The sequence below is a fragment of the Pleurodeles waltl genome, chromosome 7 (genome assembly GCF_031143425.1).
Source record: "Pleurodeles waltl isolate 20211129_DDA chromosome 7, aPleWal1.hap1.20221129, whole genome shotgun sequence".
Classification (NCBI taxonomy): Eukaryota; Metazoa; Chordata; class Amphibia; order Caudata; family Salamandridae; genus Pleurodeles; species Pleurodeles waltl.
Window position 1 is genome coordinate 1,485,194,621 of NC_090446.1, and position 20,503 is coordinate 1,485,215,123.

General features: G+C 42.1%; 1 protein-coding gene across 1 annotated transcript in view; it reads right to left on the bottom strand.

The window, feature by feature from the left end:
* Positions 1-8,295: 8,295 nt before the first annotated feature.
* Positions 8,296-20,503, bottom strand: part of LOC138246550 (sialic acid-binding Ig-like lectin 13) — a 238,017-nt gene continuing 225,809 nt past the window's right edge. The window contains exons 8-10 of the mRNA XM_069201220.1: positions 18,658-18,798; positions 14,454-14,509; positions 8,296-10,030 (exon numbers count right to left, since the gene is read on the bottom strand). Coding sequence (XP_069057321.1) covers positions 9,974-10,030; positions 14,454-14,509; positions 18,658-18,798 — 254 coding nt within the window. The 3' untranslated portion in view covers positions 8,296-9,973. The remainder of the gene's footprint in view (positions 10,031-14,453; positions 14,510-18,657; positions 18,799-20,503) is intronic.

Below are 20,503 nucleotides of genomic sequence, written 5' to 3' on the forward strand. Positions count from 1 at the left end.
TAATCGAATGTCCTCTTGCTTGCCGTGTGATAAGATGTTTTAGTGTGTGAGGGAGTGCTGAGAGACTGTTACCCCCTTCAGCTGGGGTGGGGGCATAACCATTCCCATACTGGTTGGTAGCCACCACCATACTATTTTTTACTTTTTTTGAATTTCCTGGCATCTAGTAGGCTTTCTGCCCCCTCCCCCCCCGGGAAGTAGATCTGGGGTAATTGCCCCATCAGCCCACCGGTGGGCAGAACAACTTTTGCCCCATTTACCCCCACCCCATTTATTTGGGGTGGGGGTATGGCTGATCTGCCTCCAAGGGGGGCAGATATGGCCAACAGTAATGTGCCCCCATGGGGAGCGCCCCTTGCCCAATGGGCTGCCCCCCCAAAAAAACACACATGCACACACACCAATCCCTGGTGCCTAAGTTGTGGGGGTGGATCAGCCTAATAGAAGTAGGCCAATCTGCCCCCAAGGGGAGCAGAAATGACCCAAAATAAATTTGCCCCCCCAGGGTAACGACCCTTGCCTACGGGGTCGCTCCCCTTGCGTGAAATTGCCTCAAAAAATATCCCTGATTCTTAGTGGTTTCTGTCCCCAGGGGGGGCAGAAATGGCCTACAATAAATTTGCCTCCCATGGGAACGACCCTTCCCTAAGGGGTGTTCCCCTTGCATGAATTTCACACAAAAATCCCTTGTGTTTAGTGGTTTCGGCCCCCCTTGGAGGCAGAATGGCCTGATAAGAATAGGCTGATGGGGCAGAATTGGTCTAAACTAAAATAAAATTGTCCCCTCAGGTCCTCAGGGGAGCGACCCTTGCCTAATGGGTCGCTCCTCGTCTGTAAAAAAAACAAAAAAAATAAAAAATCCCTGTGCCTAGTGGTTTCTGACAACCCCCCCGACCCCTGGGGCAGATCATCCTAATTACAGTAGGCCGATCTGCCCCCAGGGGGTGTAGAAAAGGCCTTAAAATAAAATCACCCCCCTAGGGATCGACCCTTACCCAAGGGGTCGCTCCCCTTATTCATATGTATATATATATATATATATATAAAATCCCTGGTGTCTAGCGGTTCCTGCCCCCCTAAGGAAAATAGGCCAATCTGTCCCCAAAGGGGGCAGAAATTACCTAAAAATAATTTGCCACCCACTAGGAAAATAGGCCAATCTGCCCCCAAAGGGAGCCAGAAATGACCTAAAAAGAATTTGCCACCCAGTGGAGCTACCCTATCCCAAGGGGCCACTCGCCTTATCGAAATGTATATAAAAAAATAAAAATCCCTGGTGCCTAGTGGTTCTGCTCCCCCCCAGGGGCAGATCGGCCTAATTACAGTAGGCCGATCTGCTTCGAGGGGCAGAAAAGGCCTTAAGAAACATCGCCCCCCCTTATTCATATATAGATATATAATCCCTGGTCACTAGCGGTTTCGGCCCCCCTTGGGGGCAGATTGGCCTAAGAAAATAGGCCGATCTGTCCCCAAGGGGGGCAGAAATTGCCTAAAAATAATTTGCCACCCAGGGGAGCGACCCTTCCCCAAGGGGCCGCTCCCCTTATTGAAATATATATAAATAAATAAAATCCTTGGAGTCTAGTGGGCATTTCTGCTGCTCGCAGAAACGCTGAGAGAGACATGAAAGGAAAGAAAAAGGCCTTTCCTTTCCCTTCTTGCCTCTCCCACCCCACCTCCTGGTCAGAAATGAAATGCTTTTGCATTTCTCTTCTGGGATCGAGCTGGAAGCACAGCTTTCAGCGCGATCAGAGGTGCTCTCTGATGAGGTCAGCGCATAATTTGCATGCTGACATCATCAGACATCACTGGGGGGGTGTCATGGGTAGAAGGGGAAGCTATCCCCCTTCTATCCCTGCCCCTTAGGCTCATGGGAGGAGCGCCAGCGCTCTCCACGTGGGCCCGGTGCAGGACGAGCTGGTCTTGTCCCGGGCACACAGGAACTGTGTACGAGGAGGAGACCAGCTCGTACCGGGCACCGTAGCGGTTAAAGCTTCAGAATGATTGTCTCCAGTTGTGATAGAGAGAAAGAAAGATAGTTTGATACATTTAAAATACATCATCACAAAACACTACCATTGATAGATGAGAAGGTGACAACATTGAATCAAGCTAAAATCTTCGCAACCATGGACTTCCGTGTGGCCATTTACGAGATACAAGTGGTCAAAAATCCATGAAATATATTGCATTTGTCACTCTAACTGGCGCATTCCAGTTTTGTAGATTATATTTTGGATTGTGTTCAGATTCTAATGTCTTTCAAGGGTTCATGAATCATCTGTTTTCAGGCATGCATGATGTAATACCCTTTCAGGATGACGTGTTGATTTATAGCAAAATTGTTCATGAATAATAAGCAAAGCTTTACTATAGTTAGTTACACCTATATGTACCTTAAAAATATATATCTTCAAAGAATGTAGATGTGGTTAAGAATAGTACATTTATACTTACCTATTTGCACTTACCTTCTCAATATTTTTATCCTTGATATTTTTGACACAATATTCTGTCCACACAATATTTTTAGTATTGATTTTCCATCAGACAACCCTTCACTACAATCATTCGATAAAAATATTACAATACATTGTGACCACCAATGTAAACCAGATTAGACTGAGAGCTATAATCAGTCAAAAAAAGTTAAGGGTGAAAATACTATTGCTTTCATCTTACGTAAATTAAGAGGGGCATAAAGTAATCACTGGGTAATCAGACATGAGATACTGGCCTGTGCATGGGCAGTAAGAGCTTCCTTTGAGAATAGAATTCAGAATCAGAACTTGCGATTAGCCTCTTGTTAGCATCTCAAAGGGTGGAGGGTCAGGTAAACTGTCACCCAAAATAGCCAAATTGGCATGTAAACTACAGAACTATCATTCATAATAGAACATATTTCAGGAAGAATTAGGCCCATATTTATACTTTTTGATGCACAACTGCGCCAACGCAGTTGTGCGTCAAACATTTTACCGTCGGCTAACGACATTCAAACGCGCCATGCGGGCGCCTTATTTATTGAATGACGTTAGCCGGCGCTGCGGACTGGTGTGCGTCAAACAAAATGACTCACACCAGGCAGCGCCGGCGTATGGGAAAATGGGGGTTGTGCGCCAAAAAGTGGGGCAAGTCAGGTCTGAGGCAAAATTCAGGCCTCAACCCGATTTGCACCATTTTTTTTGCCGCCCAACCTCCATTGACATGACTCCTGTCTTAGCAAAGACAGGAGTCATGCCCCCTAGCCCAATGGCCATGCCCAGGGGACTTATGTCCCCTGGGCATGGTCATTGGGCATAGTGGCATGTAGGGGGGCCCAAATCAGGCCCCCCTATGCCACAAAAGAAAACGAAAAAAAATACTTACCCCAACTTACCTCAACTTCCCTGGGATGGGTCCCTCCATCCTTGGGTGTACTCCTGGGGTGGGCAAGGGTGGCAGGGGGTGTCCCTGGGGGCAGGGGAGGGCACCTCTGGGCTCCTTCTGAGCCCACAGGTCCCTTAACGCCTGACCCAGGCGTTAAAAAACGGCGCCCATCAGGCTGTGCGGCGTTTTTTAAGGCCTGCCCCCTCCTGTGTGTCAAAATGACGTCAGAGTATAAATATGGGGCACAGGCCTTAAAGTCATTTTTTGGAAGGGAACGCCTACCTTGCATATAATTAACACAAGGCTGGTTCCCCCTTCCAAAAAATTACGCTCATGGTGGAACTTTGACGCCCGCGGGGTCGGACGTCAAAGTATAAATATGGGGGCGGGTTTGCGCCGATTGTGCGTCAAAAATGTTGACGCACATTCGGCGCAAACAGAGTATAAATATGTCCCTTAATGTCTTTGCAGATTATATGTGACAAGCCACTTGTGATAAAGAACAAAATGGGGATTGTAAGAAACTGGGTTACTGGTTGAGAGGTGTGTGTAAGAAATGGGGTTACTGGTGGCAGGGAGGTGAATCCCTTCTCAAACAGCAACCACAATTTATCTCAGGGTGAAGTCACAAGCAAACCCAAAATTATCCTCTTCTCAACCAGTGGGTAGCTTGACACAGAGCAGTCAGTCTTAACTCAGAGGCAATGTGTAAAGTATTTGTGCAACACTTTGAACAGTAATAAAGTGAAACACAACACAAGAAAAATCCCACACCAAATTAAAAACAATGAGTAAAATTGTAATGAATAATTTAAGACTGAAGTGACAATAATCAAATCAGTAGAACCAGAGAAATTACATTTTAAAAATTTAAGTGAAATAGGACCAAAAAGCACAATGCCCCAACTGCAGATATCTGATCACACTAGAGTGGAAACAGTCAAATGTTCAGTCCAACTGTTGTGAAGTGCAAGCTGGTGGCGGGGCCCAGTTAGGCCTGCCGAACAAGAGTACCTTAAATACTGGTTGCAAAGAGTTGCAGAGATCTGTGTCAAGGATGCGTTGCACAGCTGAGGTAAGGCGAGGTCCTTGTTGGAGATGTATTGTTCAATGTCACTTCTGAGAAGGTGCAAGGCTACAATTTAAGGTCTTGCATTATTGTGAAGGAGGCAGTGAACGAGGGCTGGTGTTGTGAAGTCCTGACTTGTTGTCAAGGCTGCTGTTGAAGAGAGACTTGTGATACAAAGGTCTGCGTTGTACTGCTGCTGTTCCGATGATGGTGCTGACTGTGAGGCAATGCAAAGTCCTGGTGCTAAGAGAGTCTGCACAGCAGAAGCAATGTGTTGACTGTGCTGGGGATTGTGTAGCATAGCAAAGGTTCTGCTTAGGTCCACTGATGGGCTGGCAGAGCATCTTCAGGCTCACTTCTAATGTTTCAGGGCTGGGGAAGCACAATTTAGCAGGATAGGACCCAAAGATTGCAGAATCCAGGTGCTGAGTTCAATACTGTTGGAAGCTTGTTATGTACTTGAGGCTTCTGATCAGGTGGCCAGCAAACTAGCCCTTGGAGTCACTCTGGGTTAAGAGATGCAAGTCCTTCTCACCCAGGTAAGAGGGCAGCAGGGTAGTAGCCCTTCAGAGCAGCAGTCCAGCAGAGTGGCAGTCATTTCAGCAGCATAGCAATCCTTCCTGGAAAAGGCTGTAGTTGAGAATCGTACTGAAGAGTTGGTGTCTGAGGTCCAAATTTTATACTTGGTGCCCACTTTAACGAAGAAGAAGCTTCCAGAGGATTCCACCCCCCAGAAATGCTTGGAATTATCTGCCTCCCTGCCCTAGCAGTCTGGGGTCACAATAGGCCAGTGTCAAACCCCTTTGCAAGAATGCTCAGGCAGGGCCTTATGTGAAAGTGTGGTAGGTGACAGTTTCTTCCCCTCGTTAACTCTGAGTGTCCCATCATGCTTCCCTTTGTCTCACTGTCTGGAAGCAATGCACACATAACTGACTGCCAACTACACCTAGTCATGTGACCTAGGATAGAGAGCAGGCACCAAGTAATTGGGATAATAAAATGCCATCTTTCTAAAAGTGGCATTTTTAGAATTATGATTACAAATCCTTCTTTACCAATAAAGAGGACTTTACTTATAATTATTTAGACACCAAAGTCAACCTGCCTACCTGCTCCCAATTGAACGGTATTGTTTATTAAATGTATTAAGGTAACTCCAATGTTATCCTACTGGAGAGGTAGGCCTTGCCACAGCGAAAAATGAATTTAAAGCTTTATCACTACAAGGACATATAAAACTAAGGACTATATGCCCACCCTTTTAAATACACTGCACCCTGCCTCATAGGCTGTATGGGGCCTAATTTAGGGGGGACTTATATGTATTAAAAAGGAAGGTTTTAGCTAGCAAGAGGTTAATTGTACCTGGTCAAAATGACAGTGTAAAACAGCACATGCAGGCATCAGTGGCAGGTCTGAGACATAATTAGAAGGCCTACTTAAATGAGTGGCATAATCAATAATGCAGGCCTAATAGCAACATTTAATTTCCAGGCCCTGGGTACATGTGGTACCACTCTACAAGGGACTTACAAGTAATTAAAATGTGATAATTGGCAAATTCCACCAAGTTTTAAGGATTTAAGGACAGAGCACAATCACTTTAGCAGTGGTTAGCAGTAGTAAAGTGGACATAGTCATTAGTGCAGTTATAAGGGCCGTGTGAACGCATGTTAGATGAAGTCATATGATAAAGGACATTCTTGCTGTGGCGGATAAAGTTGTGGTTCTGGTGTTGCTCTAGGTGCTCCTTCATCTTCGAAAGGAAAGCTCATGAGAGTCATGTAAGAATGACTTGACAAAAATTATTTTGAAGGTATTTACTGGTGGTCTTCAATGGACCATGATGTTGAAGTCTATGTCAGTCAAAGCTCCCTTTGTAGCCATGCTCATGAAACCTTGTTGGTACATAAATGTCCCATGATTTCTGTTGGGTTACCAGAAGGTCCTTTGACAAAAGTCTGTACCAGCTTTATAGGACCCATGAATGCCTTGCCCCTTGGCATGTGTCAGGTTATTGTTATAAATGATTTTTTCATGGATTGAGGTGGAATTCGTGCCCCAACCTGCTACCTCTGAGGTAATTGAGCTCTTGAAGGAATTATTCTGCCATGAAGGCTAACTGAGTCAATTGGTCAGTGATAATTGGATACTGTTGTGTCTCAAATTATAGTGAATCTATTGAAAGTGAGTGAGGTAAAACATAATAAGTTTTCTTTATATCATCCGTAGAGCAATTGTCAGGTGGGAAGAGCCAATCGTTTAATCAAAGAAACCATTACAATGGTGTTAAAGTGACATATTCCAATTCACGCAGTCTTTATAAAAAGACTTTAGTCAATACCCACCACCTTTACAACACCACAGGCAGAACTCTGTTTGAATTACTGAGGGGTAGACAGGCCATTACACAATTGCAAATGTACTGGTCCTTAGCATGGAAAACAACTGAATGTGCAAATCTAGCAGAGAAAAATTTACAAATACGGAATATGGTGTCTGAACTGCAATGTAAAATGCATAGCAACTATGGTTCCAGGTATTCTGTGAAACCTGTGAAAAACAGTTGGTGTGAAGTGGTAACCAATTAAGAGTGAATTACCCCAGGAAAATAATTAATATAAGTAAATACGGTGAACCTAGGTGGGTAGACAAAACTAAAGACTCAGCAGTATTTTTAGATAATGATTAATGGTCAATGGTGGAATACGCCAAATATTGTGGTTATTAAACATACTGAATCTACAGCTGGATCTGTGTTTGAACAAGATGTAATGACTGAGGTAGTTGATAAGGATGAGAGTAGTGTTTTCAAGGGATTGGATGGTGAAAGATCTAATGGCAATAGTTCCATTGACGTTTCCTCGTTCATTGAAAAGAGCAATTCTGATGATTATGCAAGATCAAAATGAAATGCTGTTCCCCTCCTTTGATTCAAAGACTATGTACTGGAATACATCTTTGAGGAATGGGAGAAAATGTAATATGCTGAGCAACTGCAATCTCTGTGTTGTGTTTATTTGCCTATATTATCCACTGCGTCTAAACTGTCCTTCCTCCTGTGTGTGTGTGTGTGTGTGTGTGTGTGTGTGTGCAAGTGTGTGTGTGTGTATGTGCAAGCGTGCTGGCCCCACTCAGTGTTAAATTTAACTGCATTCTGTGAGGAACCATTATTGAATAAATATCTTCAAACATTACTCGTTAATTCATTATTACACAGTCTATGAGAGATTATGACCAAACTGTGCACACAGACCAGGAGGGAACACATCTAAACCAGATCTATGTGGACTATCTGCTGCCAGGGATCGAGCAATGACATACTTGTTATACATACTTACCTCAAGTAACTGGCACGAAAATCCCTGGTAGACACTGACACATCATAACACAATATTCAAATTAAACAAAGAAAGGGAAGTTTCAGACAGGCTTCTGGCAGTATCCCATGTCTACTGCAGAGTCTTTGTCAGGGAAAGAGACAAAAGTGGACTCTAGTTCAAAAGTGAGCCAGCTATACCCCAAGCAAGGAGAGTTCATACAAGTTTGCTATTAAGTGCAGGTGCCTGTTTATCAGATGTGAGACGCCCTCATACTATGATGTTGAAAAGAGTAAGGCTTGTTATGTGTTGACTTATTTCCTCAGGAAGCTGGAGAATGGACGGAACCAAGGAGAGTATTGGCAAGTGAATAGTAGTGAGGTATGTCGATGTCACTGTGCTTACATTCAAGGTCTTGGAAATACCCAGTGAGCAAAAGAGAGGATATATTTAACCATGGGCTACGGCTTCTGGCCAGAATATTTCACACACTGTGACAAATAATATACTCAACACTCACACAAAACAGGCCCAGGTCTGGAGGAAATGTACTTTATTTGAGATGAGACATGGTTATATGCTATTGATTGTAAGTTGGTTATAGTAGGAGCACTGGGAGACAGACAGTCATAAGGGACACAAAATAATGTGGGGTTTTTGGGAACTTGAGAGCAGGGCATCTCAGGGGTTTTGGTGTTAAAGTTTATGATATGAGAACAATAAGGGGATAAAGACCATTGTACATCACTTTTATATAAACTCCTTAAATTATTCATGTGGATGCAGGAAGGCATCAGTTGTTAAATAAAAACAATGATGATATTTTATGACATCCAGCTTCCAACTTTAAACCTGTACAATATCCACCTCAATTATTCTGAAACCAAGAATTTTACATTCATTATGCATTTTGTCTTTACACAAAACGTTTCCTCTTTATAGTTTAATTAAATTACATGACTTAAATGCCCCTCTTAATGTAGCTTGTCTACTTCAGGGCACATGTTGATGTCAGTCAACATTCTACTGCTAGTGTGAATAAGTAGCAAATTATTATAAACATAGATTAGGCCCTCCGTGTGCAATGGGAAATGCTGCTGTGCATATGGGAGAACGGCTATAGCAGTTGCACTGTAAGGTGGTACATTTATTGAGAATATCAAGTCTGATTTTACAAAAGGGGTAGAAGAAATGGTGTGCTACATTGCAGTCTTTTGGCTGTTTTTGCAAAACAGTGGCATGGAAATGAATACAGAAATAAAGGCATTTTGCAGATGTTTTTTGAGATCCCACAAAAAACATTGACAGAAAGGGTTGCAGATGGTAATAATCAAATTGTCATAATACTTTTCAAGGGGCCAGATGTATAAAGATGTATAAAGAGAAAGGTTGCAAATAGTGATAACAAATTGACCACTGGCTTTTTGCAAACTGATTCTGATTTAGTGATTTGTGTCAAGACTCAACAACAGCATGGAAACTGCTCTGATTTCCAACACAGATGTCACTGACATAACTCTGGACGGAGGAGACATGGCAGCCCTCATCCTTCTGGACCTTGCAAGAGTGTTAACACTGTTCCTCATCCCATCCTTCTCCAATACCTACATGACACCTACATGACATTGGAATTTGAGGATATGCACTACTGGCACCGAACACCTCGGATGCCTGCAACCTAATTTGCGGAGTTCCACTAGGATCTTCCCTTAGTCCAACCTCTCCAACACATACATCTCTAGCCAGCATCATCACATAATCTCTAGTTGAAGAGTGTGAATCACAGTTGCATAATGAGTTTAAATTAAACAGTTTGCTCTTTGCGTCTATTGCAATTGGCTACAAAAACAGGGATGATGGCCTGCAAGGAATAGCAGATCACTATTCCTGTATTTGTGTTCCCAAACAAGAATCCTTTTTTAACCACTCGTGTTCCTTAAAAGGATGCATGTTGTTTTTTAAGACAGTTTCACATTTAGAAAACATCAGAAGAGGAAACAGGAACTACTTCCGTCCCCCATTGCTGCAGACACAAATCACAATTCCCTGTGGAGAAACTTTCCCCTTTCAGTTACCACGGCAACCCACCTAACCTATCAGTGGTTTACGACTGCAAGTGTGGTCACAAACCACTGATGCATTTCCTTTCGGAACTGAAAATAGGGATGGGACCCTCGGCCTCTTCTCTGTTGGAAGATTGGAATCACACAAATATTCATTTTCTGTCTATCTTCAGTTCACCGTAAGTGTCAGATTGCCGCCTTTGAAGTTCCTGAAAACAGATGAGAGAATCAATATCAGCCTTTGTTTAATTTGTTTTTTGTCTCATATATTTTAAAGTGTATTTGTTTCCTTCAATTATTTTTCCTCTCCTTCACCTGCTAATGTGAGCAAATATGCGTACACAGCCTTCTGCAACTAACATCTCATCATAACATTCAAAATGAGCCTGTGCGCTTGTGTTTGAGCCACACATTATGCTGGATTAGATGGGAGCCACATACATCATTTATGTGTCTACGTCTACTTAGATAAATATACTGGGGTTTGGGTGGCTTAGTGCACATGGTCCTTTCAGAGTCCTTTTAACACTGAAGTTGAATGAGGGGGATGCACTACACTCAACTATTTGCAATGTAGTGCATAAATAGAAGTGCTGATAATTGAGCACATAGATGAATGAGGCAAATGTGATGGGATGGCATTCACCCAATTGTACAGTGGGCTAGCCTCTTCTTCTGAAATCGGCGCTCAATCTCTCATGCAATAACGGATCCATTCCTCTATCCATGAACTCAATAATGTACCCATTTTTCCATCGATGTTCCACAACTTCTTTCAAAAACCCAAACTTACTTACTTGCTCTCCAGAACCATTCATTGACTTGTCCTTCACAAACCTTTACCTCTCATTCCATTCTCTATTGTTCGCATTCCCTTATTTCAGTACAGACTAAAAGAACTACAGTTTGTTCTGCTCATCGGATCCACACCAGGGGAAACCTCAGGCACAGGCTGTGAGCTGAGGTGCAGCAGGTCCATGACCGCCCCCACCCGCCTCCCTGATGCACTTCTGAGGGAGGAGCTAATGGTGGCTCCAAGTTGCAATGCTTTGATGTACGATTCCCCCAATCCTTCCTGACCCCAGGTCTCCATCCACCACCATTTAACACATTATTTGTAAATTCTGTAGACAATGGACATTTTTTTAAGGAAAAGAGTACAACATGCTGAAAAGAACCTGGTTTCAGGGTCCACATATTATTGCCCATTCTTGAGCAATAACTTATGATGCTTCTTATTTGAAGCAGCAATACTTAACCGAACCTGAGAATCATTCCTCCTCCTTTGGTATCTTTGCATAACAGGCAACTTGTATGCAGCCTTACATTACAGATTAAAATACAGGACAACTTCTACTGGGATTTTGCTTTGATTTACCTATGGATGGAAGAAAGCTTATTGACACATTCCTCCAACCTGAGGAGGTACAATAAGACCAAAGGTCATGGATTAAAGTACAGGGCAACTCTAAAGTTACTCTTTTTTTCTGACACTGAGACTGTGTGAGAACCGTACAATTTTCGCCATTAAAGTGTGTCTGCTCTTAAGGAGCCTATTGAGAGCATCATCAATGCTGGTGTCTGTGCTCTCACTTTCTGGCAAACACACCAGCTCCTTGGAGAGCTAGTGCACATGGGGATCATGACTGAGAAACTCTAATTTTTACCCTTTTTTCTCATTTAAGCTGGTACGAAATCTTGGCTAATGAGATTGCTGAATGGGTTGAAATCAAAACACTATGCATGTCCAGCTTGATGGTTGAAATTATCAATGTCTTTATTGGGTGGAGATCGAAAATATGAATGATACAGCTAGCTATGAATGAGTGGGATAATCCAGCCAAAGAGCTTCAATGTGAACTTCCTTTGCCTTGGTACACCATTTTTTTATTTATATTAGAAAATGACCCTTTTTTAGTGGCCATACCTTTTTTTGCTTATTATATTGCTGTCTTTATACTCTGAAGACTGGGGCGCTGTGGTCCAGTGGCCAGTGTATGTGATTTGACCCCTTAAAATGTAGAAAATGGACAAATTCCTGACTGGCTTATATAATGCCCCTTTAAGCCTCAGTGTATGGTCTGAAACTGCATCCATGGCATGGAAAGTTAAATGTCACTTATCGATTGCAGCTTTTATTGTGCCATCTACTAGTCTGATAAGGAGAACAAGACTTTAGGCTACAATTGTAGCCTGACTGCTACAGTTGAAACCTGCAATGCAGCCAGTAAACATTACCCTATCTGACAGTAAACACCTTCACTTTAAATATTAGTAAGTTGCCCCTATGTGTGCCTTGTAGCCCAAAAGGTAGGGTGTATAGAAAATTAATGTTACTATGTCCCAAATGTGACAAGCCCATAAAAGATATTTTACTTTGTCAGTCCTATCTGTCCTATGTAGAAAATCAGGGTACTGATTAAAATACTAATATTGTATCTCAGAAACAGGGCCAGCTAGAAAAGAAATTATACAACTATTTTTAAGAGTTACTTAAAATCCAGTTTAATGCTGAAGTATGATTCCATGACGAAGTTAGCTTTTTAATGAATATTATGGAAAAGTACCTTTTAAAAAGTTCTTTCCCTTGCCTGAGGTTCCTGGAGGTTAAAGTGTACTAACTCTCCAGCAACCCCCCGCCTGTAGATGGTCTGAATAAGATGTGACTAGAGTGTGAAATTTCACTCTGGAGCTACAAAATAGATCACATGGATAACTTCTTTGAGCCCAGCTGAAGGGTGAGGCCTGGCACCTGTTGACACAAGCAAGTAAAATTCTGCCACACAGATCTGTTGGAGCCACCTGAAATACTTTGGTGCCCTTGAAAGGGAGCAAACAGGATTCCAGGACAGTACTTGTGTATTTCTTGTGTATCTTCTGTCTAGTGCTGAGGGACCTTGCTTTTGTCTTATCAGACCTCTGTCTTGTGGTATTTTGTTGGTATAGGACCTTCTTCAAACCGGATGCTAGTTGTGGGTGGACACTAATAAATTCCATAGGCCTCTCCCCAACACAACCACATCATTCAGAGACCATGTTTAGTGTTGCCCACAGACACAAGTACTCCTTTCATTTGGGGTCGCCCAGAAGTCACTGCACCTAGTAACTGATGCTTGGCAAAAATATGGCATCCTAATGTATCTCCACAGAACACTTTCTGGATTTGTGAAAAAACAGAAGGGGACTGGACCTGCTGTGAATCACCTGAGAAGAACACTGACGGACTGGGCCTGCTCCCTGTGCACCCAGTATAAAGAATAGGACTCCAAGGGTCAGTTAGGTAAACTATTCTGTGTCAATTGGGACACAACAAACTACAAGAGGCCAATTCATGGAAATTAAGCTAATGAGTGGCAAGTGGAACTTGGACTGAACTTTGCTGGTGCCCTCCACCTGACACCCTGAGAGACTCTAGGCCCATATTTATACTTTTTCGGCACTTAAAAAGTATAAATATGGGCCTAAGTGCCCCCTCCATTAGGTCACTGGGGCCTTAGAAGTGTACTTGTTTAATCATTGAGACAATGAATAAAAGTTTGGAAACTTTTAATAAACGTTTGCTCCAGTGCTTCAAGGGGGATTGATGTAAAACATATTGACTTGTTGTTCCATGGTGTGAGATTGACTTTCTGGTTTCTCTCATGAACACAGAAGTTTTTGGATTGGACTTTTTTCCATACTTTCACTGAGACAAATCTACTTGGTGTATTTGATGCAGGCTCATTGTGATCAGTCACCATCCATGCCTGGGTGGCAGTCTACACTACCCATTGACTACCATTGCACTTTGCACTTTCTGGTGAAATCTTTACTTAAATCTTTAAAAATTTATACCTCAAGTGCCCCTATTGATTTTTTTTCATTTGAATATAATTTAGCTTATGGAACTTTCTCTATGTTTATGCATTAGAATGGAGTTTTACTATGTTGTGTCTTTGATTGTTTTAACTGTTTTGCACTTCTACATGCTTTACATGTTTTCTAAGTTAAGCCTGCTTGCTCTGTGACACAGCTACCATCCAAATAAATATTAATTTTTGCATAGTTTCACTTTATAGTTACAGATCATAAGCATGTGCGTGCTTCGACTCCCTTCCTCTCATTTTGTTACAGTCCATCAGCATCAATGCGCTCTAGTTAGGCAAGTGTATAACTTCCGCCTATAACTCGTCACTTTGTATGTATCTCAAAAGTGTTTTTTTTCTTCTCTAGTTGCACTGTAACTTTTGAATGTTGATTAATTTGCCATCCTAGCTGAGGCTTACTGCTCAGGCCTCTCAATCACCATTCCACATATTTCAATTTAAAATCATGTTTTGAGGTTAATTTCAAGTTATTATTCCATATTCTGAACTTGTGTAGTACTTATGGCGGTTCGCTACAGGGAAACGTAAAGAAGTTATTTAATAATGGATTACATTGATTTCTTATTGAACATTGTTGCTATGTGTTTGATAATGTAAGACTGCCACTGGAGAGATAAATGATGCAAGGCATAAAACATGAACTACAAACAGGAAGAAAATAAGTTAAACATTCATCTTGTAGTCCATGATTTCACATGTTTTCTTCAGTGATAAGGCACATTTCTCACAGTATGTGTATTTTAAACGCCAAATCAGCAAGACTCACCTGATACGTAGAATCCACTGTGGTGCCATGTGATGCCTCATTCAGGGTTCCACTACCTTTAATTTAAAAAGAATGTTTATTCCTCCATTGGCCAAATGTTTATTATCACACAAACAGCATATGGCCTCATTTAATGTATGGTAGAGACACAGCCAAGCCAATTCCACAGTGGAAGCCCGCCACCATCTACTTGGTGATGTCCCACCTGCAAACCTCAGGCTTCCCTGCTGTATCACTCTGAATGTATACCAACAGTGCAGTATCCTTCATAGCAAAAATGTGACTGCTGGACAAATGGGCTGCAAGGTACAAAAACAGAAATCATTGTCACTGGGAGGTGCCTGGACTGCCACGCATTACCTGGAAGTCGCTTCTGGCAAATCAGCACTGGAAGATACTAGATACTTCAGGCCATGAAGCAATGTTCAGATTGTGATTCTAGGGTGTATAGTTTGCTGACAAGGTATTTACAACAGTGAAATAGGGTCGAACAAGGATTTCAAGATGTACAGACAAGAATAATAGAATAACAATTAGCATTTTTTTGTAATGAAATGTTTACAACTTTTCCATTTACATGAGTCTTTAACACAACCATTGTAGGGAAGGCCAAATACATAGACTTCCATACATTCAAGACAACTGTCATGCATGGATGTCATTTAGAGGTCACCACTGGTTGCAGCTGCCACCCCTGCCTTATCGCTTGCGACCCCTAGTACTGCCTTTGCGACCGCTGGCCTCAGCGGTGGCAAAATCAGTGGCAGCTCATCCTGAAGGACTTCTCTTAGTTTTTCTTACACTAATAGTGGATAATGTTTCAGTTAGCTGAAATATGATCCTCCCCGGCAGCTGAGGTAAGTAAAAAAATGCTTGTAAATGTATGTTATGTGCGTGCTTGTGGATGTGTGTTTATAGGCGAGATAGTGTGTGTAAGTATGAATGGGTGTATTTAACTATTTGGCGTGGGAGTGAAACAGAAGGTCAAAGGGCGTGTGATGTTACCTCAGCTACCCCTGACATTTTGGTGAATTGATGTTCATGCAGTCATAGCGCATGCAAGAACTCCCAGCACTGGCTCATTGTACTGTAAGGGATCTGCTTAACTTAGCTCCTGAGTGCTGACGTCTGACACTGATTCGTGTCTGTGAGGAGTCTGCACCATGATCTGGACAATGAACCCAGCCCCAAAACCTGTGAAGCAGGGCACCTTTTGGATATGCACAGGGTACACATTGGGGACATATGCAGGTAATAATTGACAGGATGGACGCTGTCCCCCCGCCATGAACTTGGGCTCCACTGAAATATGCTGAACTCGAAATGGTGTAAGTTTTGCACACTGCATGTTGTCGGCTTCTGTTCCCGAGCACCAACGTGCAGGCGAAGGGGCTTTTTCATTCAAATCCAGCAGGGCCTAAAGATTACAATTTATAAAGTAACCAAAAGCATCTGTGTTAAAAGCAGCAACCCACTTACCCAGCTTCATAAAATAGAAAATCTTTCATCTGAATGTTTCATGAGGTGTTTAGCAATAGACACAATAACCCTCTTTGCTACTTTGAGTCAAAACTAGGACTAGACAAAACAGATCTCTCCAGCAAATATGTTAACTTTTAGAGTTATTTTACCATTATTGTGCACACAAAGATATCTGCAGCGGGTGCCTTTATCCCATAATACATTTTTAAATTCTGATTTTGCAACCAATTGACTAGAACAGATTTACTGCCATGTTTGTCCTTGTTGCCAATTTCTTTGTGGCAGAGTTTTTGAAAATAAATTGTATAAGTTGAGGCCCAGATTTTGGGTCCAGGTTGCTTCACTTATCTGGCACAACACCGACACAAAATCTCACTTGTTAAATATTGTGACGTGCTTCAATGTATTTATGAAAGACCCTCTAAATACATGTGGGAGGTCTTAAGATCTGATGTCACTTCTTGTAATGCCACGTCCTGTGAGGTTATGGGTTGTGAGGCAACTTCCTGTAATGCCACAAGATATGTCAATGCTTTGATGTTAAGCCCCATGATGTCACTTTCTAACTTGGTTTGTCGTCCCACTTCTTTTTTTAGGATTTGAGCCCTGATTATGTACCTCTGTACCAGTTACTCTCTTTAAACTCTTTTCACTCTAATGTAGGGGCCTGTCATTGTCAGGCCTATCGCTCTGCAAGGAAAGAACCTTGCAGCTGTGGTCCTTAATGAGGGGCCCCTCTCACTATCCTCTGCTAGCTCCCTGCTCTGTCAGAGCTCTCGAAGCATCAGTTGAGTCACCTATAGAGAGTCTTACCATACACAGAAGAGATTGGGTGAGAGCACTGCACATCACACAGAAAGGTAGGTGCAAGCCAGAATATGCAGTGAGGGAGAGGTCAGAAACATATTTTGTAATTTAATCTATTCTTTTGAACTTTTTTGCTTATGTATTTTTTATTGTGCACATCATATATTCAGATTAGATGCAAGTTACAGGCAGTTGCACAAAGGTCGTTTCACTGTGCCGAAGTGTTCCACTGTCCTCCTCTAAGCAGGTGCTTTCCTAATCCTATGCCAGTAGCCTCCCTGTGGCAAACGAACCCTAAAACGCCTTATCATGATCAACACATTTCGCTCATCACTGTTGAAGTGAAAGGGGGGCTGCTGCACAAAGCCTTGTCTTAGAGAATTTTCATTGTCTTTCATAATTGCTCTCTTTTAGGGCAGCTGTAACTCATCTTGCAGACACCCTGTCAGCACAGCGGGTTTCATGCTGGTTCACCCATTTGCCTGGGTGCCTGCAAGATGAGGTTACACTTGCCTGGACAGGGGATGAACATGGAAATAGAAGAAAACATGAAAACTTCAATTCTACTTTATTTCTTCTTCAAGAAGAGTTTTGTGTAGCAGCCCGTCATGTCCTTACACAATGGTGAGCGAAGTGCTTTGATTGGCTATACTGCAAACTTACTCAAGAATCCAGGCTACACACTGAAAAGGCACTACAAAAATACTTTAATAATGCCCATGTTGTGCTAGGATGAGGCACTACCGAAATAATAACCAAGGGTCCTTCAAGGACTAATTTCTGCTGCATACATATTTGCCAAGTAGCTCCATGTCTTGTGAGACACCTTCAGCGAGTACTGCTTTCTTTTTAGCTTTCAAGACATTGCATTCTGGGACTTGTGATTTCACTTTGACCATTGTAAGTATGTTCTTAAAATCCTAGCATAGAAAGTGTTGCTGCCAAAAACAAAACAGAACTGGCTTTGGTTCACACAAGGCATGGGGTTGTTGGGTTGAAGGAGACAAAGTACCTCATCCTTTGCACGAGATAACAATGGTGTCTACGCTGCTGCTTCATTAAAAGCTCCAGCCCTGACCAAGCAGCTGCCTTATGGGCGGTGTGTTACAGAACAGCCTTCACAGCTGATTATGTACTGTTCATTAAAAAAACGGTGTGCATGATGGACCTTTGTCCTGCATGTCTTTACAGGGTTCACTACCTTCAAAGGTTCGAACCACAAAGAATCCACCCGAGTATTGTTCTTCACGAGAACTGGGTGGGGCTGAGGTTTGAGGACACAGTGTGCTGTTTGAGGTGCATGGTGAGCAGGCATATGTGCATTCACAGTACACAATTATTTATGTCATTAACAGAGAAATATAGATCAAATTGCTTCGCTTACCTTCTAATAAAGTGTTACTCAAAGTATCACACATAAGACATACAAATGCCACACGTACGTATACGCAAACCTAGTAAAGTCATGCATAAGTACATTAAAAATGTTGCATCCCTGCATGGTCTGTCACAGGGTACAAAGGGTACCTGGTCAATTGCCTTGCCAATATCTTGACAGTTTAAGACTTTTTACCATGCCCTCCTAAATTGAGGGGGTTATTTTGATTCTATTTTTCATGTTTACAACATTTGTCTTGTTAAGTTTTACTTTTCTTAACCACATTGGTGTTTGTAAGCACTAGTCATGTACATTTCTTAAGAATCTCTTGCCAATTACACGTATGTACCAAAAGCGAGCCAGAGCTTCCTCACTGAAACCTGTTTACTTTTATGGGTAAGACTGTTTGCACCTTGTGGGAGCTCACTCACAGCTCTGATAAACACTGTGGCATTACTCCTTTCCACCCTAATACTCACAGCCTGAACACCTGCTATGGAGAGAGCCACAGTAATTTGACTCCTCAGTTCCTCTTACCTGAGTTGCCCTTTTTTCTGATTTTTCTGGTGATACAAAGAGACATCCCCACCAGTAGCATGAAAAGCAATGTAATGGCAACCGCTATTCCTATGATGGCGCCTGTAGAGGCTCCTTGTGAAGAAGAGGTACTGAAGGACTCTGGAAAAGAGGAGGTACCAATAGTTATTTGTGTGCCTCTACAGGGGCAGCAACAACATACCAAAAAGAGTGCTAAAAAAGACTTGTTAGTGAAGAAAAGACAGAAGGACAGGTATGATCATACTAATGAGTTTCTGGCATCAAATGTGGGGGTTCAAAATGAGGGAAAGAACAACCAGCAATGAGGTCCAAATACAGAACAAGAATGATACTATAAGACAACACCAACCCCAAAGATGCACTGCAGACCAAACACTTACAGTTGGTAGGTCTCACCGGAATAGATCTGAGCATTGCTTTCGAATCCGAAATAACATCCTGGGCCTAACTTGGATTGTATAGTTTAGTGATACCTGGAAAATCGTGAACCAATAATAACTGATCAACTTTACAGAACGGCAGGCCTATTTTCGTCTTGTACCACACCATGGAGGATCACTAATATGCAGCTGGGGATTTATTTTCTAAACTTAAAACATGATGTCTTATGTGTTGCAAAACAGCCGCTGGGCTCAGCACGTGAGATTCACAATGGCCATGTCAACTCCTCTTGTACAAGACTTTGCAACCAGTCTGATTGCACTGAACACTAGTAACGCAAATCCAGCAGACATTTGCTGACTTATAATGAAAGTGAGAACAATGGGCCATATCCACCAAAAACACATACAAGTGATGTCTCATCGTGAAGGTAATTTTACTTTTTTTTTGCTAATGATGAACATTATAAATAGTGGGTCAGATGTACATAGTCATTTTGTAGTTGCAAAGTGTACTATTTGCAGAACTGGACCTTTTGGAACCAGAAAAGGCCTTTTCTTATTCACAAATCACAAATTGTGATTTGGTAGAACTTTACTAATTCACAATTTAGGTTTGAGACCAAATACTCATTCGCCATTTGTAAGGGACATGTTTAGAGCATCTTTTCCAAATACTGATCGACATTGATATATGTTATTATTTTGTAACTGAATTTCGGTCACAAAAAAAAAAATCTTTTAACACCTCGTCAAAGGAGGTGGTAAGCCATTCCCAAACAGTGATGGTGCCCCTGTCTTGACAATGCATTTTGAAAGTGTAGTCAGTGGTCCCAGGAGAACTGTCTACCCTTTAAAATGAAGCCTACATTTTATATTTTTGAATGCTTTCTGTTTTATCTTTAAGGAAAATTAGTTGAATTTAAATAAAACGCTTTAGTTAAAAAAAAATCACAAAGATGGTGGTCAGCGAGCCATCATCCCTGTAAAGGCTGAGATTCCTAGTGGGTCGTAGTTTCTAACCTACCTCATTAATATTCATGAGGTAGGTTGAATTACAACCCACCAGGAATTGACCATTTGCAAACCTGACCATTTATTACATAGGCCGGGTCACAAATTAAGACACTAATTGCAATTTGCTACCAGTATTTAGCAACCAGTGCATCATACATCTGGCCCAGTATGCCTCCAGAACAGCGCTTTGCTTAGCATTCTAGGAATTTGTTTAGGATTTTCATGTGACTACACTATACAAAGTTCTACATGGCCTAAAACTCCACAGGGGTAACTGGAACCTCTTGTGCAAATGCATAATTAGCGCCAGATTTATGAGGGGTATGTGCAATGCTTGCACCACGCAACGTGATACGTGTGATATAAACCACTAAGTCATATTTATGAAGCCAACAAAACCGCTTTGCATGGCTTTGAATGGCTCCATA